The sequence below is a fragment of the Nestor notabilis genome, unplaced genomic scaffold, assembly GCF_000696875.1.
Source record: "Nestor notabilis isolate BGI_N333 unplaced genomic scaffold, ASM69687v1 Scaffold35613, whole genome shotgun sequence".
Lineage (NCBI taxonomy): Eukaryota > Metazoa > Chordata > Aves > Psittaciformes > Psittacidae > Nestor > Nestor notabilis.
In genome coordinates, this window is record NW_009921202.1 from 1 (window position 1) to 17,187 (window position 17,187).

General features: G+C 39.3%; 2 protein-coding genes across 2 annotated transcripts; one reads left to right on the forward strand and one right to left on the reverse strand.

The window, feature by feature from the left end:
- Positions 1 to 11: 11 nt before the first annotated feature.
- Positions 12 to 7,475, forward strand: LOC104401363 (chromosome unknown open reading frame, human C5orf49; the record flags this gene model as incomplete). Its single annotated transcript, XM_010011037.1, has 3 exons — positions 12 to 95; positions 3,657 to 3,773; positions 7,296 to 7,475. Coding segments are annotated over 3 exons (381 nt in total), but the record flags the coding sequence as incomplete, so codon positions are not given.
- Positions 7,476 to 10,680: 3,205 nt separating this feature from the next.
- FASTKD3 (FAST kinase domains 3) lies at positions 10,681 to 16,947 on the reverse strand. The gene is made up of 6 exons (XM_010011036.1): positions 15,513 to 16,947; positions 14,474 to 14,559; positions 13,715 to 13,877; positions 13,055 to 13,124; positions 11,727 to 11,841; positions 10,681 to 10,964 (listed from the first exon to the last, which is right to left on the reverse strand). Exons 1-6 carry the CDS (start codon positions 16,945 to 16,947, stop codon positions 10,866 to 10,868), a joined length of 1,968 nt encoding a protein of 655 aa, XP_010009338.1. The 3' UTR covers positions 10,681 to 10,865.
- Positions 16,948 to 17,187: the final 240 nt, after the last annotated feature.

Below are 17,187 nucleotides of genomic sequence, written 5' to 3' on the forward strand. Positions count from 1 at the left end.
GGCAGCCTCCCCTCGCCGCCCAGTCCGCCTTTAGCTACATCCCGACCAGCCGGGAAGGGCCTCCGGAGCTCAGCTATTTCAACCGGAAGGCCAAGGTGAGGGAAGGGGCCCGGCCGGGCCGGGCAGTCTCGTAGGGTCCAACGGGGCGAAAGGGGCGAATTTTGCGCATGGGTTTCTGCGCTGCGTAACAACGTTGTGCTCAGTCCCTGTGCAAGGGGTAAGCCCTCATCATGGCTCCCATGACCCATCCTGGTCAGGGAGGTGCCTAGAAAAGTTCCATTAATATTTTAAAGGGCAGCAGAAACGCCGTGTGTTAGCCACGAGCAAGGCTACTTAATGCCTATATAGCAGGATTCGTCTTCAGAGGCCTTTGCGAAGTGTAACACGTGTGCTACTTGTGGATGGAAAACGACGGTAATGGATGGCAGGAGAAGGCAGAGACGTGATTTTCCGGGGATTAAGGTACATGGTATCACTAAAATGCGAGATATCTTTAGGGAGAACACTAAGAAAGGCATCATCTGTCACTGGGTTTTGATGCAGCACCTGTGTTTTTTCTGGTAGTGTGCACTCTCAGAGACCCTTTACTAAGAAACTGTTCCATTTTCAGTGGAGGGAAAAGGCATTCAATGTGCCTTGCCAAAATTTTCTGTATGCTCAGTTTTAATTAAGAAAATCGGTAGAGGTATTTTGAAATAATAACATCAATACCTTGATAACTGAATGCTTCTGGAGGTGTTACACTGACACTCAATATATAACTTAAATAGACTAGCAGGGAGCCTCACTCCTCACTCTCTGCTGTGTTTTGTTACGCCTTTCCTTCATTCTGTCTTCATATTTAAAATTAGAAATTAAAACAATCTTACGCCTTCAGCCACAGTTGTGCTATACTTCCTGAGTGGCAAACCTTATTTTTTTGAAGAGAGTTATATGAGACATTGAACTGAATAGCTTTTTCCTCAAAAAAAAAACAAAAACAACCAACAACCTACCCCCCCCCCAAAAAAAAAAACCACCATCAAAAGGTTCTGAAATGACCATTAGATCAGTGTAATATAGCAATAGTCTGGCAACATATATTTATATATAACAATAAATATACTCCATGAATCCCCTCTCAACCCAAATGTCTGACTGCTGAATGTGCAGAGAGCACTGGGCAGTGGTGAGTTTGCCCGTCGTGTGGCCCTAGGGTGTGGATAGGGTGCAGGCCACAGCACAGCGCTGGGCGTGAAAAGAACAGCAAATTTCCTGCATTGACCATGTGGCCCTGCTAAAAGACAGGTAGGTTTGTAGAGTCAGATTCTTTTGTGTTGATTTCTGCGTTACCTTGGGAAGGTGTCTGAGCCAAACCTGAGCAGGCACAGTTGGTGACAGGCTTAACACAACATGTTAGGAAGAGCACAGGAGTAAAGCTGGGGCATGTCAGAGGGCTGGCACAGTGCTCTTGGGGCTAGTAGAGCTTGCAGTCTGCATAGGATTAGCAACCATATGGTAGAGCTTTTGCTTACAATATGAAGACTGTTTTCACACTCCCGATGACATGGTTTGTGGAAAATGCTGCTCCAGTGGCATGGATACAAAAAGTAGTAGCAGCTGTCTAATAGGTTTCTTCACAGCACAGGCCTTGGCCACCAGGGAGGAAGCAGATTCAACCCATTCTTCTTCACAATTAAGGTATCAGGTCATTCAATTTTTTTCATTTATACAGGAAGAGGAATTTCATTCCTTTTTGCAGCTTACTGTCACTAAAATCAACTGTGTGTCAGAGACAGAAATGGAGAGACGTAACAGGAAGATGTGTCTAGCACGTGGCCAGAAGCCAGAATTTCCTGCCTTTTAACTCACTGGCTGACATTTGCTCCTTTGATTGTTTTAAAGAAGTTACTGTAGCCAGTTTGCGTGGTTTTTCCTCTTCTTTGACATGGAGAAAGCTATTGCTTATTCACGTGTGTCTGGAATATTAATGAATGCAAAGTGCTTAGCTTTAGTAGCAGTACACGGAGGATGTCCACTCTGAGTGCAAGTTTATTATCCGCTCTGCGTGATTAACTTGCTCTGATGGGTTTAGAAAACAGGTCACCACCACCACCTATGCCAACTAAGTCAGCATTTAACAAGAGAAACAACAGCAAAAGTTTATCAGTATATTGAGCACAGAAGTGTTGCCTCTTCTGGCAAATCTTAAACAGACCACCTGGGACAGGGCTAAGTTTTAAAATAACAGGCTGGCTACCTATCTGCGGATTCCAGAAAGAATGAATTATCTACTCTGACACAGGTAATAAATAATGGACAAATAATGCCACATGAATGAAAACAAAGGAGCAAATAACATTCCCAGTGGTGAGCACAAATTAGATGCCCTTTAAAATTCTGAATGCAACTGGTAGCAGCGGGAGGAAAAGAGAAACAAGGAGGCACAGAAATAATAGCGATAATGGAGGCAAGAAATCAAATGCAGGATGCTTTTAAATGTGCCTGAAATTCTCTGATGCTTGATAGTTTCTGAGAAATGAAGGTTAAAATTAAACCACCTCTTCTCTTGGCAGAACCAAGTAATGGAGATACTCTTCCAAATTAAGCCTGTGATTACAGCAGCGCCTCACTACACTCTTAACTATGGTTTCCTTTTAATCTTTTAATGGAACCATTATAGCCTTCTTGACCTGCCCTGACTTGATTATTTTTGGAGGATAGCATTGTGAATTGTAAGACTCAAAGTACAAGAGTTTTTTAATGGCTAAATTGGGCGCACTGGAAAATTAGAGGAAAAGAACACCCAACATAATGGACAATTACATAAATTTGTAGTCAGGCATGCACAAAACCAGTGATTGATTGACATGTTTACCAGAATATGGACTTTTTAATGAAGTTCATTAACAACTGACAGCATATGTCAAAAGAGGGTTTTGCTTTTCTTTCCTTGAAAACTTTTCTGGTTTTGAAATATCTTTGATTCCATTCATGAGAAGTTCCTGACTGGATTTCACAAATGCATTTGTTAGCAGATGAGATCTTTAATGTTGCTTATTTGGATGCAACTATGTCAACAGGTAACATATATACAGTAACATTCTAGCTTGGGTGGTGCTGTATTTTCATACATGACAGATACATGCATACTAGTGGATCACAGGATTACCACTGTGGCATGTTCCTGAATTCTTCTCAGTTCTGCTCTAATCAGCAATTAAATGGTGATTCTGCTGCAGGATATCTTTGTCTTTTTCATTCCAAATGAACTTTTAAATTAAAATGCCTGCCTTCCTTTCACATTACAGTGAGAGATCATTTAACAGTTATATGAAACTAAGAAGAATAAAAAGTTCAGAAAATAAAAACAAGTAAAGCAGTTAAATTTCCAGAAGTTACAACAGATTACAGGGGAAAAGAAGTTAAATTGCCACAAAGGAAATGTCAGAGCTGAACAGACTTAAAAAGAAGATACCACATGCCATTAGGTATTTGTATTGCAGACTAATCCAAAAGAGTGACCCAAACTTGCTAATGGTAGCTCAGTGATACTACAGTTGTCGTCATCTAATAATACTTGTGAACCGTTTAAGTACTGATTTGACTATGTATATTCTGTAACCTGTAAAGTTAAGCAATAGTGGGAATTAGCCATCTTTTCTCCTTTCCTAAAGACAGGAGATGTTTCCACTTACGATGCCATTTTTAAAAGACAAGAGGGTTACAGTGAGTATCTTCACCGAAGTGACAGACAACATGCAAAGAGTCGTGGTCTTAACATTATTGAGGAGGTAACCCTTTGATGAATTAATTATCTTTGTTAAAGATATCTTGTACTTTTTGATGTGACTGGAGACCCTAGGCATTGTTTTACCCATTATAATGCAGCCTGTATGATAGGAAAGGAATCGGAAGGAGGACATTGTTGCCCTCAGCCTGAAAGTTTAGGGGAAAGCATTAGCTAATGACAATATCTGACTTAGTTCCTGCTCTTTGGCGTTCTGTAGATTTTCAGGTGACAAGGCATATGCAAGATATACACACAGCAACACAAACCCACAGCTATTTCTGTGATCCTTGGAAACTCTTCTCCCCAGGAGGACTGGATTCAGGGCCCCAAATCAGCCACTGTCCTCTGACACCCACCCTCCCTATGGCAGCATTAGTGAGAGACCCCAGGTGTCTGACACTGGTGAGTTTGTTATGCAAACTTACAACAGATTGCCCTGCAGGGAGGAAATTCACAGTGAACTGGTGCAAATGAGGGGTCAGTCAGAAGACCATGGACATGCCTGGAAAAGGCTGGGCAAAGCATTCAAGGGCAGCAGAATCTGGGTTTGGTGTGCAGCTTGATAGCTAAGGAAGTATGCAGCAATGTTTTTAAGCAGCTGCCTTGAAAACAGAAATACTGTTATATATATGTGCATATATATATACATATGTATTTTTCCATGGAGCAACCTAAACAATACACATGTATACTAAAGTGTTTATATATTTCTGTTTCTACACACACACACAAAGGCTGTCAAAACCCAAATGAAGTGCAGCTTCTATGTGTTAATGGCCTCAAAATCCCAACGGGTTCATGGGATGCAAACAGATGGGTAGTCTAGGAATGGCTGCCCATGTTGGTGATTATATATGATAGACGTGGAAGAAGGAAGAGAGAGACAAAAGTTAAAATTACTGTAACTGGTGTGTAAAAAAAGTTGATATTTTGTGACAAAGGTCACTGCTTATGATTTGTCTCAGTAGCAGCTATGTATGCCAGACATTTCAATGTAAGTGCATAGCCATAATGCCCCTCAACATTACCACACAGTGCAGGGAGTATTAAGTGCTCCCAAAGGAATCCTAGGAGTGCCCATTCCCATCAGCTGCTCATGCCTAGCAACTCAGCTGCAAATCTGCATGAGACCAAAAGCCATGCTAATGACTACTCAAATTAAAAACTAACCTCTATTTAAACAAAACAAATGTAAACCTCCTCCCTCAGTTTCAAGCCCAAACTCTGGATGGGAAATTTGTGTATAAACATTTTATCAGTGCAGAGTTAAGGTTTCTTGTATCAACCAAAAAAACATGTAGGGGCCAGAATTCATGCCAGCTCTGCTGGGCAGTGCATGCAAAGGACTCTGCCTGAACAGATGTCCCTTAATCCAGCCCTTGATATAGCATGGGGACACATCAAACCCACAGCTGTTAAAAGTTACAACATGATCCTCCTGCACGTGATGACACCCAACACTGGACTTACCCATAGTTAAGTTCAGGTCACAATCTCAACTCCTGCCTTAATTACCTCAGTGGCCCTCACAGACTTTTTATAAAAATAACTTTATTAGAAAAACATTAAAATAAAAAGGCCACCATCAACATCTTTCTAGTACAACACTGAAAGCAGACAGGCTGAATCCCCTACAGTACGCTGCTTTCCCTGAAGTGGAAAAAACCAAACCACTGCAAGTAAGCCCTTCATTTCCTGCAGAGAGCCTGGGTGCACCCTGGGAATCCAAGAGTACAGTCACAGATTCTTGGTTTAGCTACATGGAGCACTGTAACTGCAGCAGAGTGTTTGCAGAAGGCTGCTTTCAAGTGTTCACAGTGCTAGAATTACACTTTGTGAAGGCGTGTAGCAGGACACTTCCCAGCCAACTGTTGGAAAATCTGCTGAATGCTGAAGCCACAAAGATGAAATGCCACTGTGCACAGTCAGCACTGTGCAGCTACCAAGGATGCTGAAAACTCAATCTTGTTTATTTGAAGGGAAAACAAATTATTGGAATTACATACTGCTGCCTGTCATTAGCACTGTAAACCCTATATCACTAGCAAAGTCCTTCTTGGTGGTATAAAGATTCTGCTACTTCTCCTTTTTCAATGTTTATACTCAGCTGGGGTGAGGGAGGAAATGTTCTTGGGTTTTGCCTGCCACTCTTGAATTGATTTTTGTTCTGGTGGAGTTAAAAGTTGGTGTATTGAATAACTTAATGGGGTAGAGCAAGGAAGGCAGGAAGGGTCAGTGGAGAGTTGAGGGATGAATGGTTGCTTTGGACTGGGCTTTTTTGTTGGGTTTTTGGTTTGGTGGTTTTGGCTTTGTGGGTTTTGGTTTGGTTTTTGAAAAAATGGATTATACCATCTTCCCAAGAATCAGAGGTCAAGTTCTGTCCATAAGTCTAGAAATGTCTCTCAGCTGACTGCCCTGCTAAGAGACCCCTTGGATCTGTGCTCCCACCTGCATCCTCACAGGAAACACGGGCTTATGTGCTTCATGGGTTCTACCTTAAGTGCTGATATGGCTCAGGCTTGCATCTGTCGTAGCAAAGAAGTCGTTTGTTTGCACTTGAACTGTGGTATGGCATCCACATTTTGATTCTCCTTTTAGATATTATTTATATCATAAGACTAGGTAAGCATATTGGGGACCTAAGCTTACTGTGTTAGCCACTGTGCAAACATAACGAGCAGCCTGATAAACATGAGACCTTTGGCTAGGGAGGGAAAAACAAATAATTCCTGTCTTTCCCTTCTGACTCCAAAGCTCTCTGTTGCTGTAGCACAGGAAGGAACTGCAGATTGCAGACAGTAATTGCACAAAGTACAGTTTTCTAAGAAGAGGCTTAAAATAATCTCTTCTTATTGTTCACTAAGTCCACTTCCCATCATTGCACAGCAGTTATTTCTGTAATCTTACAACTACAATAATTTTTAGTAAATCCTTTCATTGTGCAAAAATACAGCAATATATGATTTATGTCCTTCAGGGAAAGTTTTCATGGACTAATGGTTGCTCGGAGTTTTTCTTTAGGCTTTATTTTTAACATAGGGGGCTTTCACTGAATTGTGCAAGCAACTTAGGTGTTCCTGTAACAGGGGACACAAATTAAATCTCTCCTATTTTTCAAATGAATCACACAAGTCACTGTACAAGAAAAATATGAAGGAAAAATCTGTGCCACTTTCCAGTAACATAGCAGTTAGTTTGCCAGTAATCACATGGTAATCATCTTTTTGTGTGTGTGTGTGTGTATAAAAAGATTACCAGTCCACAGGAACTGATGGCACAGACCCGTATCTTACCATCTTGTCATCTAGTGATACATTCATGGTTTATTGATATACATAAAGAACTAGATCAGGGATGGAACAGTCAGAGTGCAGAGCACTGCTAAGTAAATATACATCTGTATAGCAGATGCTGTACAGTTCTGTCTATTATTTTGCCCCTGGCCACAGCACATTTAGCAATAGATAACTGCCAAGTATTCACTCTGTGATTTTCTTATAAGGAAACTTTTATATTTTCACAGGAAATGGCAAGACCTGTCGCTGTTTTGTCATCTTCAGAGCATGGGAAGCGCATAAATAAGCCCTTAGAGCAGCCAGTCAAAACTCATGCAAGGATTAATCACGTGAAGGCAGATTTCTACAGAAGAAATGGCATCATCTGCTTAACGGAAAGACCTTGTCCAAGCCTGGATCCATGCTAAATCTCTCATATCTGTCATTGCCAGCAACATTTATGTGGGAAAAAAAACCACCTCCTGTCAAAAAGCAATATGGTGCTTTTGCCTTTTCCTCTACATTTTAGTTAATGAGAATGATTCAGATTAAAAATAGGATGAAAGAGCAGCTGTACTTCTCCTCATACTAATTCAAATGCATGTCTTCTTCATACAGTCTCATAAAAATCTCATGAAGAACAGCCATCAGCAAGAGCTGAACATTTTGGGCAGCAACACTGGAAGCAAGACCTGTTGGGTCAACAGCTGTCTCTCTGCAGTTTTAGGCAGTGCTGCTACATAATCATACACAGACATAACATTTAATCAAGATTGGTCCTCAAAGAATCAGTCGTCACTGACTTCTTAGTCCTTACAGTGTTGTTACAGAATTGCCAGGTGCCATTTTATCTGCATAACAGCTGAATCGTGGATTCAACCCAGATTTTTCAGAATGGATGGGCTTACCCATAAATAGACAAAGAAATTATCTGGCTTCCGGAAGTGCTTAGCAGTTTCAGCAGACTTCAAGTGGATGACCAAGTAAGGGGAACTTCTGAGTATTTAGCATTTAAGTAGACAAAATCTGAGTTCAGCTGATTTCGGACATCCATTTTGCTGACTTTCACTATACAAATGGTGTCTGAGGGATTTGATCTCTTCAAACGTATCACAAGAAAAATCATCTCTGGTTCTGTATCCAATGCTGAAAAAAAGAAATAAACACCACCAAACAGTACTACTAGCAGAGCAAGCACTAAAAAGTTTGGTGGAAAGAATGGAAAAAACATAAGGATTTGAGCAGTAGTCATTTAAAAAGCATGTTTAGAGTGAACGTCTAACCCTGCTTTAACATTTAGTGCCTTGTATTCTCACTGAATCCAGCACTAATGTTTTAAGGTAATTTCAGGAGAAGGAATATCTCCTACAGGGTGTGCATCACTTTGGTTCTCAAGAACCATTGATCCTGCTGTTGCTTAAAGCTGAGGCAGTATTGTTCAAAAAGAAACAACAGCCAGGCTGATTATACCAGAAAAAGGACTGGAGTCCACAGCTTTAACTGACACTGGAGTTCTGTCAGGTAGTTGCACAGAGGAAATCTGTATCGTTTGTGAACACAGTGAATCTCCTAGTGAAAAATAAAAAAAAAAAAAGAACTTCTTAATCTGGGTCCCGGATAAGTTGTAAATTAGGCAATCAATAGCACTTGTTTGCCATGATGTGAGAAGGAGAGCACACAGAACAGCCCATTCTGAGAGGTGTTTGTTACTCTCATTATGCATGACCACCAAGTTTTTCTATATTCAGTGAATTAGGGACAAGAGAGCAGTAACCGCTGCATTCCTTTTCAACAATAAATACTTCGTTAAACAAATCCAGTAGCATTAAATGAATCACAGTAAGAACAAAGCGAGAAGGAAATGTTTTCTAACAATACCAGAATGCTTTCTCAAAAATCAGTCTCAGATGTATACCAGTGAAGAATGAGATGGAATACGGCCATATTCTAGGCAGGTTATTTTTAGCTTGGGACAGTCAGTACAAATTACTTGTTTTAATTAGTCTTACTATATCTACAAATCATCTGTGTTTGAACAACTACTGGAAATCAAATTTGTTTGAGAACACCGCCACCTTCTGGCCCGTGTGAGAAATAGGCATCACCGGCTCATTTCCACGGTGGAGAGTCATAATTCATCGAAACACCAGTATGAGTTTTCCTATCTCATTTCTTTGCTTATGTCACCTCCCCTTCTCTTTCAGTCCCTTCTCACCCATCCTCACTTTTGAAGGATTTTCACAGGTTGTTTCACGTACTACTGGTTTCTCATTCAGCTGAGCGTTTGATGTCTCCCTTCAGTTCTGTGTCAAAAGAATACCATGAGGATTTCTTCTGTATTAGGGAGGAGTTCTTTATAAATGTCTGCAAAAACATTTCAGTCCTTCAGTTTCTGCCTCACTAGGATGACAACTGCTAGGTTATTGATGTGCTGTATGCTTCCCTTTACACTGTTGGAAAGTATCTCATTACCTCTTTGTGCTGCCTCACCTGTTAGTGCTGACATACTATTATGAGTAAGGGTATACATGCACCAAATTACCATGAATTACTGCACAGCATGACGCAATGTAAATCATATCTTGGATCTAGATTTTGCATCAAAAAAACTCCCGCGATTGTTGGGACACCCACAACTCACAAAACAGTAGCCTCAAAAAGAAAAATGGCCACATTCTGTATTTACCGGTGAAACACAGAGCTTCAATGATGTACAAGTTTCACCTTTTTTGTATCAAATCCTAACAGTTAAAATCAGACCAACTGATCTGGGAATTCTGCTTTGCTACTTATAAATAATAATTCCACACAGGACAGGATGCAAGAGCTAATATGAAAACGTATTTAAATGGCAGCTCACCAAGTACACTTTATGCAACCGGAAATAGGGCTATGTTATTTTCCCTTCATCTATCTGTAAAGCAACATGTTGACCTAAGTTAGGGCACACTTGTTCCAGCTGATGTGGTTACTGATTCCAATTCTTAGTTCTAACCTTCTGCCAGAATTTATACTCATATTAAAAAAAAAGACTGTGCGGGACATAGTTATTCTGAGCTTCAGAGTGTAACCGAGTTTCAGTTTAGGCTTGAATGTCAGGCTGTAAACTGAAGGAACTCTGGAGCATATACATTTAGACCGCTTAGCTAAAACTGCCACCAAAGACAAAACTACAAGTAGTACACATACAGAATTTCAGATGGCCCCCCAGGAGACAGCTGTGCTACTCACTACCCTGTGGCAGCTTTCTTTTACAAAGTAAAGTGAATCTTTAATAAAAACTCTCTCATTTTCTTTAAAGAAGTGCTATTTAGTGAACAGCCTCTGCATCTCTTGCATGAGCAGTAAGCCAATACTGCTTGTGCAACTTCTGCAAATTCTGGGTTTATGAAACACTTGGGAAATCATACAAACAGCTATAAGCAAATTGCCCAATTTCTTTTTACACAGTTAAGAAAAGCCCTGACTGGTAGGTAGCGTAGCACACTAGGTACATTCAGACCAGACAGAATCGCTGAATAGTCACATCTGTCCATCTGCAGTTGTGAGTGAGAACCAGTGATGATATAAAGGAAACACAGCACTGACTCTTACATCTGTTAGCTTATAATAAACATTTACACAAAACTTAAGAAAATATGTGGCTCTTTATTGCTCTTTACATGTCTACTTGTTCCAAATATTGGAGGGTCTCATATTCAGAAGTTCAAATTATCTTAGGTGGAGTTATTTAGAAAACAGAATTGTTCTTCATGCACAATATTTACAGTATCTACAGTAGAGGAGGTCAACCTGTGATTTAGTCTTATTCTCCAGTGTCAGCAGCTGAGTCCATATGTATGAGAAAAGATTTTTTTGTGTAGATATTCAGCTATTTTTCTGCAATTTTGTAGACTCTCTATCTCAAAAAATGGAATCTGTAAACAAAACAAAAATGATTGCTGGAAATATCTTTAATGAACAAGTGGATAAGACCAATGTTCATTTCTCAGATGTAAAATTACCCATCAAAGATTTGTCTGTTTCAAAATTAAACATTTAAGCCTAATAATATTACTGGTCTTTAAATCACCTGAATAAAGATTATTGTAAAACAAAGAGTGATATCCATACAGAGTAAGTTAAATTTAATGGGTAACTGATTATAAATGGAAAAGAGAATCTCAAAAATCTAAAAGTAACTATTTTGGTTCAAAGTACGTTTAAAGATAAAAATACCCCATTAATTCAACAGGCAAAATAAAAGATACACTCTGTTGTGAAAATATTATTTACAATACAAAGCAGTTTGGCAGGTTTTTTAACTCTTTTTAAAGTCCAAATTCAAACCTTTCTAAAAAAATATTCAATTAAAAATCACAATTCTACTGAATTCTTAGACAACATTTTCCTTTAAGTCAAGATTTGGACCTTAATCACTGTGGAGAAGTACTCTCAGTCAGCCATTATTTGGCATAAAACACAGGCAGAATACACTAACTGATCCAAGGAAGAAAAAGGAATTTCTTTAACACCCTCCGAAAGGCAAAATCTAGGCAGAGAGAACACAATACAGAAAGGACACGACTACATCTGCCTTGGGAAGTAAATGCAACTACAGTTTTAAGCATTATAATATAATAATATTTCACTTGTTTTGTTAGCCAGAGCAAAAGCAAACCACTGTCTTTGGACTTTACCTGTACAACTTCATAACCAAGTAACCGAAGATGTCTCTGTTTAATAGCTTCTTCTCCCAACAGATTGTGGCTATTAATGCAAAATCTATTTTGACCATCAACACAGAGGGCAATTCTACAATCAAGCACAAAAGTAGTATAAAAAAAAAATACCCAAAACCAAACAAAACAACCCAAACAAAAAACTCCCGGTTATTTTAATAACCACAACTACTGCAATTCCTAAGAACCAAGAGACAATGCCTCTACTGTTACTCCCTAATACCCCCAGAATTAGGTATTGTAGGATGGGAGTTACGTAGTTCAGGATGATTAAAATCACTCACTTGAACAGTGGGAGGGGTAAAGCCTGAAAGCTTAGTGAAGCTGATCTGAAAAGCTTATTTATATGCTCTGAACAAAAACAAGTACTGGTAAACTGTTTGGAATTCTTCTAGATGGAAAAGCATACAGAATACTTGTCTCAGCTTCAAAACATTTTAGCAGTTAAATTTATTCAGCTTATTAGCATACCTGTTCACTCTGTTGGGAGTTCAAGTTTAAGCTACATCTGTTTAAGTCAACCTGTACAGATGGATGGCAGCATCATGGATTATAACTATATTTTTTCTCCTTAGTGATAAAAATCACATCAACTTAGTAATTTAAAAAGGAAAAAATTAAAGCCCATTCTTAAACATTTAAGTGTGGGATTTTGGAAAGAATATATATTAGTCTGTTAATCTTGTAAAGGTTAAGCTGAAGAAAACATAACCTTTTCAAAGACTTTTTCTTAATCCACAGAAATGCTGTTGCAAATACGACACAGGCAGGTTGCTTAACTTCATATCTGAGGTTTCTCAAAATAATCCGTGTTTAATGTATTTTTTAAACACCTGTACATTTTCTAATTAAAAACAGCATCTGTGGCAAATATCTTCATTACACAGGACTCCTCACAGAAGTAAATTTGTGAACTCAAACCGGCTTCAACTATGTTAAATCTATGCAGACATGATCAATTAGAATTAATTTGGTTTTATTTTGAAAATTAATTACAGAAGATCAAAATACATTACTATTCAGGATCAGTTTGATCCTGACTGTCACTGGGTAAAGAGATTAATTGTCTGACACTGTACAGTCAGGAAACAAAACAATGAGGAAAAAGTACAGATCATTAATTTTTCAACTTTGTTCTCTTGTCAGTGGTTTCAATATGAAACCTGAACTTTGTTAGAGATCAATGGCAAAACTCCAGTTAGCTTAAATTTTGCCAGGGTTTTACCCTGGATGCTCTCTGTCAGTGTTAACCAACATCTTAGCAGTGGTTTATTTGCTTCCCTTACCGTCTGTGTATTTCTTCACATTGGGCAGCAGGCAATACAAAACCTTCTTCATCTAATTTAATCTCAATATCTAGTACGAATGAAAAGAGACGTAACATTAAAACTTCATATAACAAACTTTACTGTAATTCTTCTCTTACAGTTCATTGTTCTAGAAAATAACTAAAACATTATTGCAGTATTTTTTCTGAATCACAAAGGCTTGCAAAAGATGTGTATAGGCTATTTAGCACAGATGGTTAGTAATGCTTCATGCAGCCTTTTTAGTATTCCAAGTTCACTAAAACCTATCATGTAGTTAAATGGCACTAATTGTGTACAAGGTAAGTAAAAGAGGAGCTGATAGTAAAACACAATACAAGAGTTAGCAGCTATTTTCAGTGCAGACTGCCTGTCTAGATTCCAAGTAACACTGCATTTCTTTTCTCTCCCTGTCCTCTGACTTTGAAAATGCATTTCCTTGAAGTTCCCATGATATTTCCTTATTTCAGACCTTCTACAGAGTTTTGTATTCCAGATTTCTTTTTCTGTATTTGCACAATTTAGAATTCCCACAAAAGGAATAAAAGAAAGAATTTTTATTTCTGGAAAATAATTGAGCCTAAAGTTTAGACAGCATATGCACATATTTAATTATTAATCTAAAGAAACGATACTTACCAAGTGTATAGAAATATGGTGTTGATAACTCTGATGAAAAATACATTCTTTTTTTCAGTAAATAAAGTAAACCAGCCTTCACTCTTTTGAGGAGGTGAACATCCAGAGAACTTTGAGATGTGAGAAAGGCCTTTACTTGATACTTTGGAAGGAGTTTGGGACCCTACATAATGACAGAAAACCAAATCAAACAAAAGAGGAGTTAACGTTTTTTGTAATAACCTTATATTAATGTAGCAAAATGTATTCTGTGCATTTCAAAGCCATGTCCAGTGAGAGACTTACAGTGCAAGGTATGATCTGCTGCAAAATTAAACCATAAACAAAACAACACAAAACAACCACCAGAACATCCTCAGCAGGCTCCCACACTATCATGCTGAACGTATCACTCATGAGAAATATACAACTCTTTCTATTCCTCTGCAGTTAGGCCAACATCTAAATGCCTGATCCATTCTGTGCTCCAAGACATCCCAAGCCAAACATAAAAAAAAAAAAAAGAGTAGTTGTTGGAAAAGCACTTGGAAATACACAAAAAGCACTTTAACTTTGAGCTAGTCAGTTCCGTCCAACATACAAGTATCGATACAAATATATCAAGTCAAACAGGTAGAAATGCTTCCTATTTTCATCAAGGAAAAATACCCCATTTCATCCAATTCCTGTGTTTTTATGTGCTAGACTGTCCTCAACTAATTATTAATTAGTTGATAACACCTCTTGTTAACATCTGTTCTGGTTTCATGTGTACCATACCTCATAAAATGGGCACTCCAGGGTAACAGCCAGAAAAAGCTGGGTTAGCTGGGTGGTAACAGTTCTGTCCAAACCAGGTGGCTGAGCTGAAAGAACAATATTCATACTTTCAGGTGTACCTTCAACAAAGTATTTTTACGCAAAATCACATGGAGGGTGTTCTATAAGCTTACTAGACTGGGGAAAAAAAACAACTAGGTGAAGGCAACCCTTGCAGACAAGACAGTCTTAGAAGCAGTGGGTGCGCAGACTCTTGAGATCTCCTAAGCAAAATGGAATAAATCATGGGGGAGATTTTTAAATTTTGTGATGTTTTCCTCAGTGTTTTAAGACATAGGGCCAAAGATGGGACTGTAGTGCTTGCTCAGAGGTAGAAAGGAGTTCAGGGCATGGAATAAAGATGGGCACAAGAAGCCTCCACCAAAAGAGTGCAGTTGGCAGACAGCTACCAACACATCACCATATCAGATTGTAGATTAAAAGTAATTTTAAAATCAGTAAGAAGCACTCATCTTTATGCCTGTTAACACATATGTTAGCCTTAGACTTCAATTTACAATTTCACCTAGATAATAAAAAACCCCCATACCAGCCAATCCTTAACTGCTCACATTTATGATGCTGTTACGTTTTACTGGTTCAGGTCTCACCTCTGGTTTAATTAAGCCAACAACTATGCTCTGCAAATTAATTTTTTCAGCTTTATCCATTTACCCTTTTCATCTTTCACAAGGTGACTGTAATACAATATGAAAGAGAAATGCAACCAAGTTGGAAGCAAGAATGTAACACAATAATCCTTATTCTGAAAGAACAGAAGTGGAGATGACAGCAGAAGCCCATACCTGGACCATACCCCACAAGGAAGCAACATTCTCTGGACTCCTGATCACTACTCTCCATTTACTTTAATCAAGTCATTGTTGATTTGACAGACGGAAGTGGTAAGAAATGTGTGCTTGACAAAAGACACACCACGCAGCAGTAAGAAATGCGGAACAAGAGAAACGCTGAGAGCAATAGAAACACTGCTTCTTACCTTGAAGCTGTTGCAGAAAATAGGGACTAAATATTTTTGGCAGAAAATTTACTGGATAACGTTGAATAAGGACACACGAGTGCAGCAAGTTCAGCAAGGTGTGAGGCTGAAAGTGGCTAAGGCGAGCATGCAGTATGGTTTCAAGCTTCCTAAACAATGCAGAAGCACTTGGAGGCACATAGTTTAATGTCCCAAATGGCATAATACACATAGCAATCTGGTCAGTGGTGAATCTGTCAGCATCAGAAACGAAACCTTCTGCCACTGCATTGAAGATGGGCTTAGAAAGGATCCTCTTTTGGCAGCAATACTGCATGACTTTGCTGACTGTTTGAGGCTGCATGGTAAAGATGGATTTGGGAACATGTGCTTCTAGTGCCACTGTAAAAGTTTGTTCGCTATGTCCAAAGTATAGGAAGGCTTCCAGTACATCTACCAGTTCATCACCCGTGAAATATGGAATATGTTTCACAGAATGCCTACACAGTGCTATGACTAAGGGAACTGCCTGAGTCTGATGAAGGGCCACCAGTGAATTCAGTATAATGCTTGTGAACTTTGGGCTTAGCTGGGAAACTATGGTTAAAGTGACACTGTTCAGCCTGTTTAGCAAGTCTTGGTATTGTTTCCCTTCCCCAACAGTCCCCTGCAGCATCTTATAAACCATCACTATTTCCCTAGGAGTCCATTTCTCCATGTCTTTTTCTTGCATGTGGTTCACAATTTGTTCCAGCATCGCACAACTTGGGCCTTCCAACTCAAACAAACTCTCCCCAAGAGCACAGAGATTTTTAACAGTCAACTGTCCTTTGACAAGCCGTTCCTGGGCCTCTGAAAGCAAGCTTGCCATCAGCATACTCCGTGGATCTATACGCAGTTTTATCAAAGCCTGCAGTGCATTCAGCAGCCCAGTGTTTGACAGTTTTGAGGATTCAAATTCAAACTGGAAGCATAATGCCCTGAAAACTTCGTTTTCTAACACTCCTTCAGGGTTCTTCAGACCATTGTCGTCCACCTCAACCTCAGAAATCCTCTGCAGGGCTCCTGATGCCATAGTATCGGACATGATTTCCAAAGAGCTGAGAAAGTCAAAAATCTCTTTTGATGTAAAAAGGCTGTTCAACTTTTGGAAAAACTGCTGTTCATCCATCCACACATTATTAGATTTAGCACTGCTCCCAGTATCTCCACAAAGGTGCACAGTTTCATTAACAGAAAGAGACTGTATCCGCAGTTGTACGTGATTTTTTCTACAAAACATATACTGAGATTTATCTTTGAAACATAGCATCCTCATGGCTATGGAGCTACAATTTTGGGGCTTTCGCTGCCCACTGATAAAGCTCAACCTTTTGCTTAGGGTCATCAAAATGGACCTACTTGCTGGTGTGCTGGATGAGTAAAACTGGAAACTTTTTCGGCTAATCAAAGCCATATTGAATCAAGTGGGTTCTCAAAAGGTACCTAGAGAAAGAAAAATACATATAGATTTTGGAAAACAGCACCAGTGTCATTAAAATATACCTAAAAAACACACAACTTTCAGTGGCTGGACACACCCGGAAAGATCCCTCTCCCACGACCACGTGCCTAAGGCAATGCAAAGAGAAGATGAAACTACCGGGAGCGGCGAGACCCGAGTGACAGGTTGCAACGCATCTCTGCGCCGTGTCTC

What these genes read in the sequence shown, in the direction of transcription:
- FASTKD3 (XM_010011036.1), bottom strand. Translation starts at nt 16,947, where the DNA reads ATGGCTTTGATTAGCCGAAAAAGTTTCCAGTTTTACTCATCCAGCACA. An exon ending in ACCATATTTCTATACACTTG is followed by an intron (nt 13,125 to 13,714) that starts GTAAGTATCGTT and finishes CATTCGTACTAG; the next exon opens with ATATTGAGATTAAATTAGAT. An exon ending in TGTGAAGAAATACACAGACG is followed by an intron (nt 11,842 to 13,054) that starts GTAAGGGAAGCA and finishes GCTTGATTGTAG; the next exon opens with AATTGCCCTCTGTGTTGATG.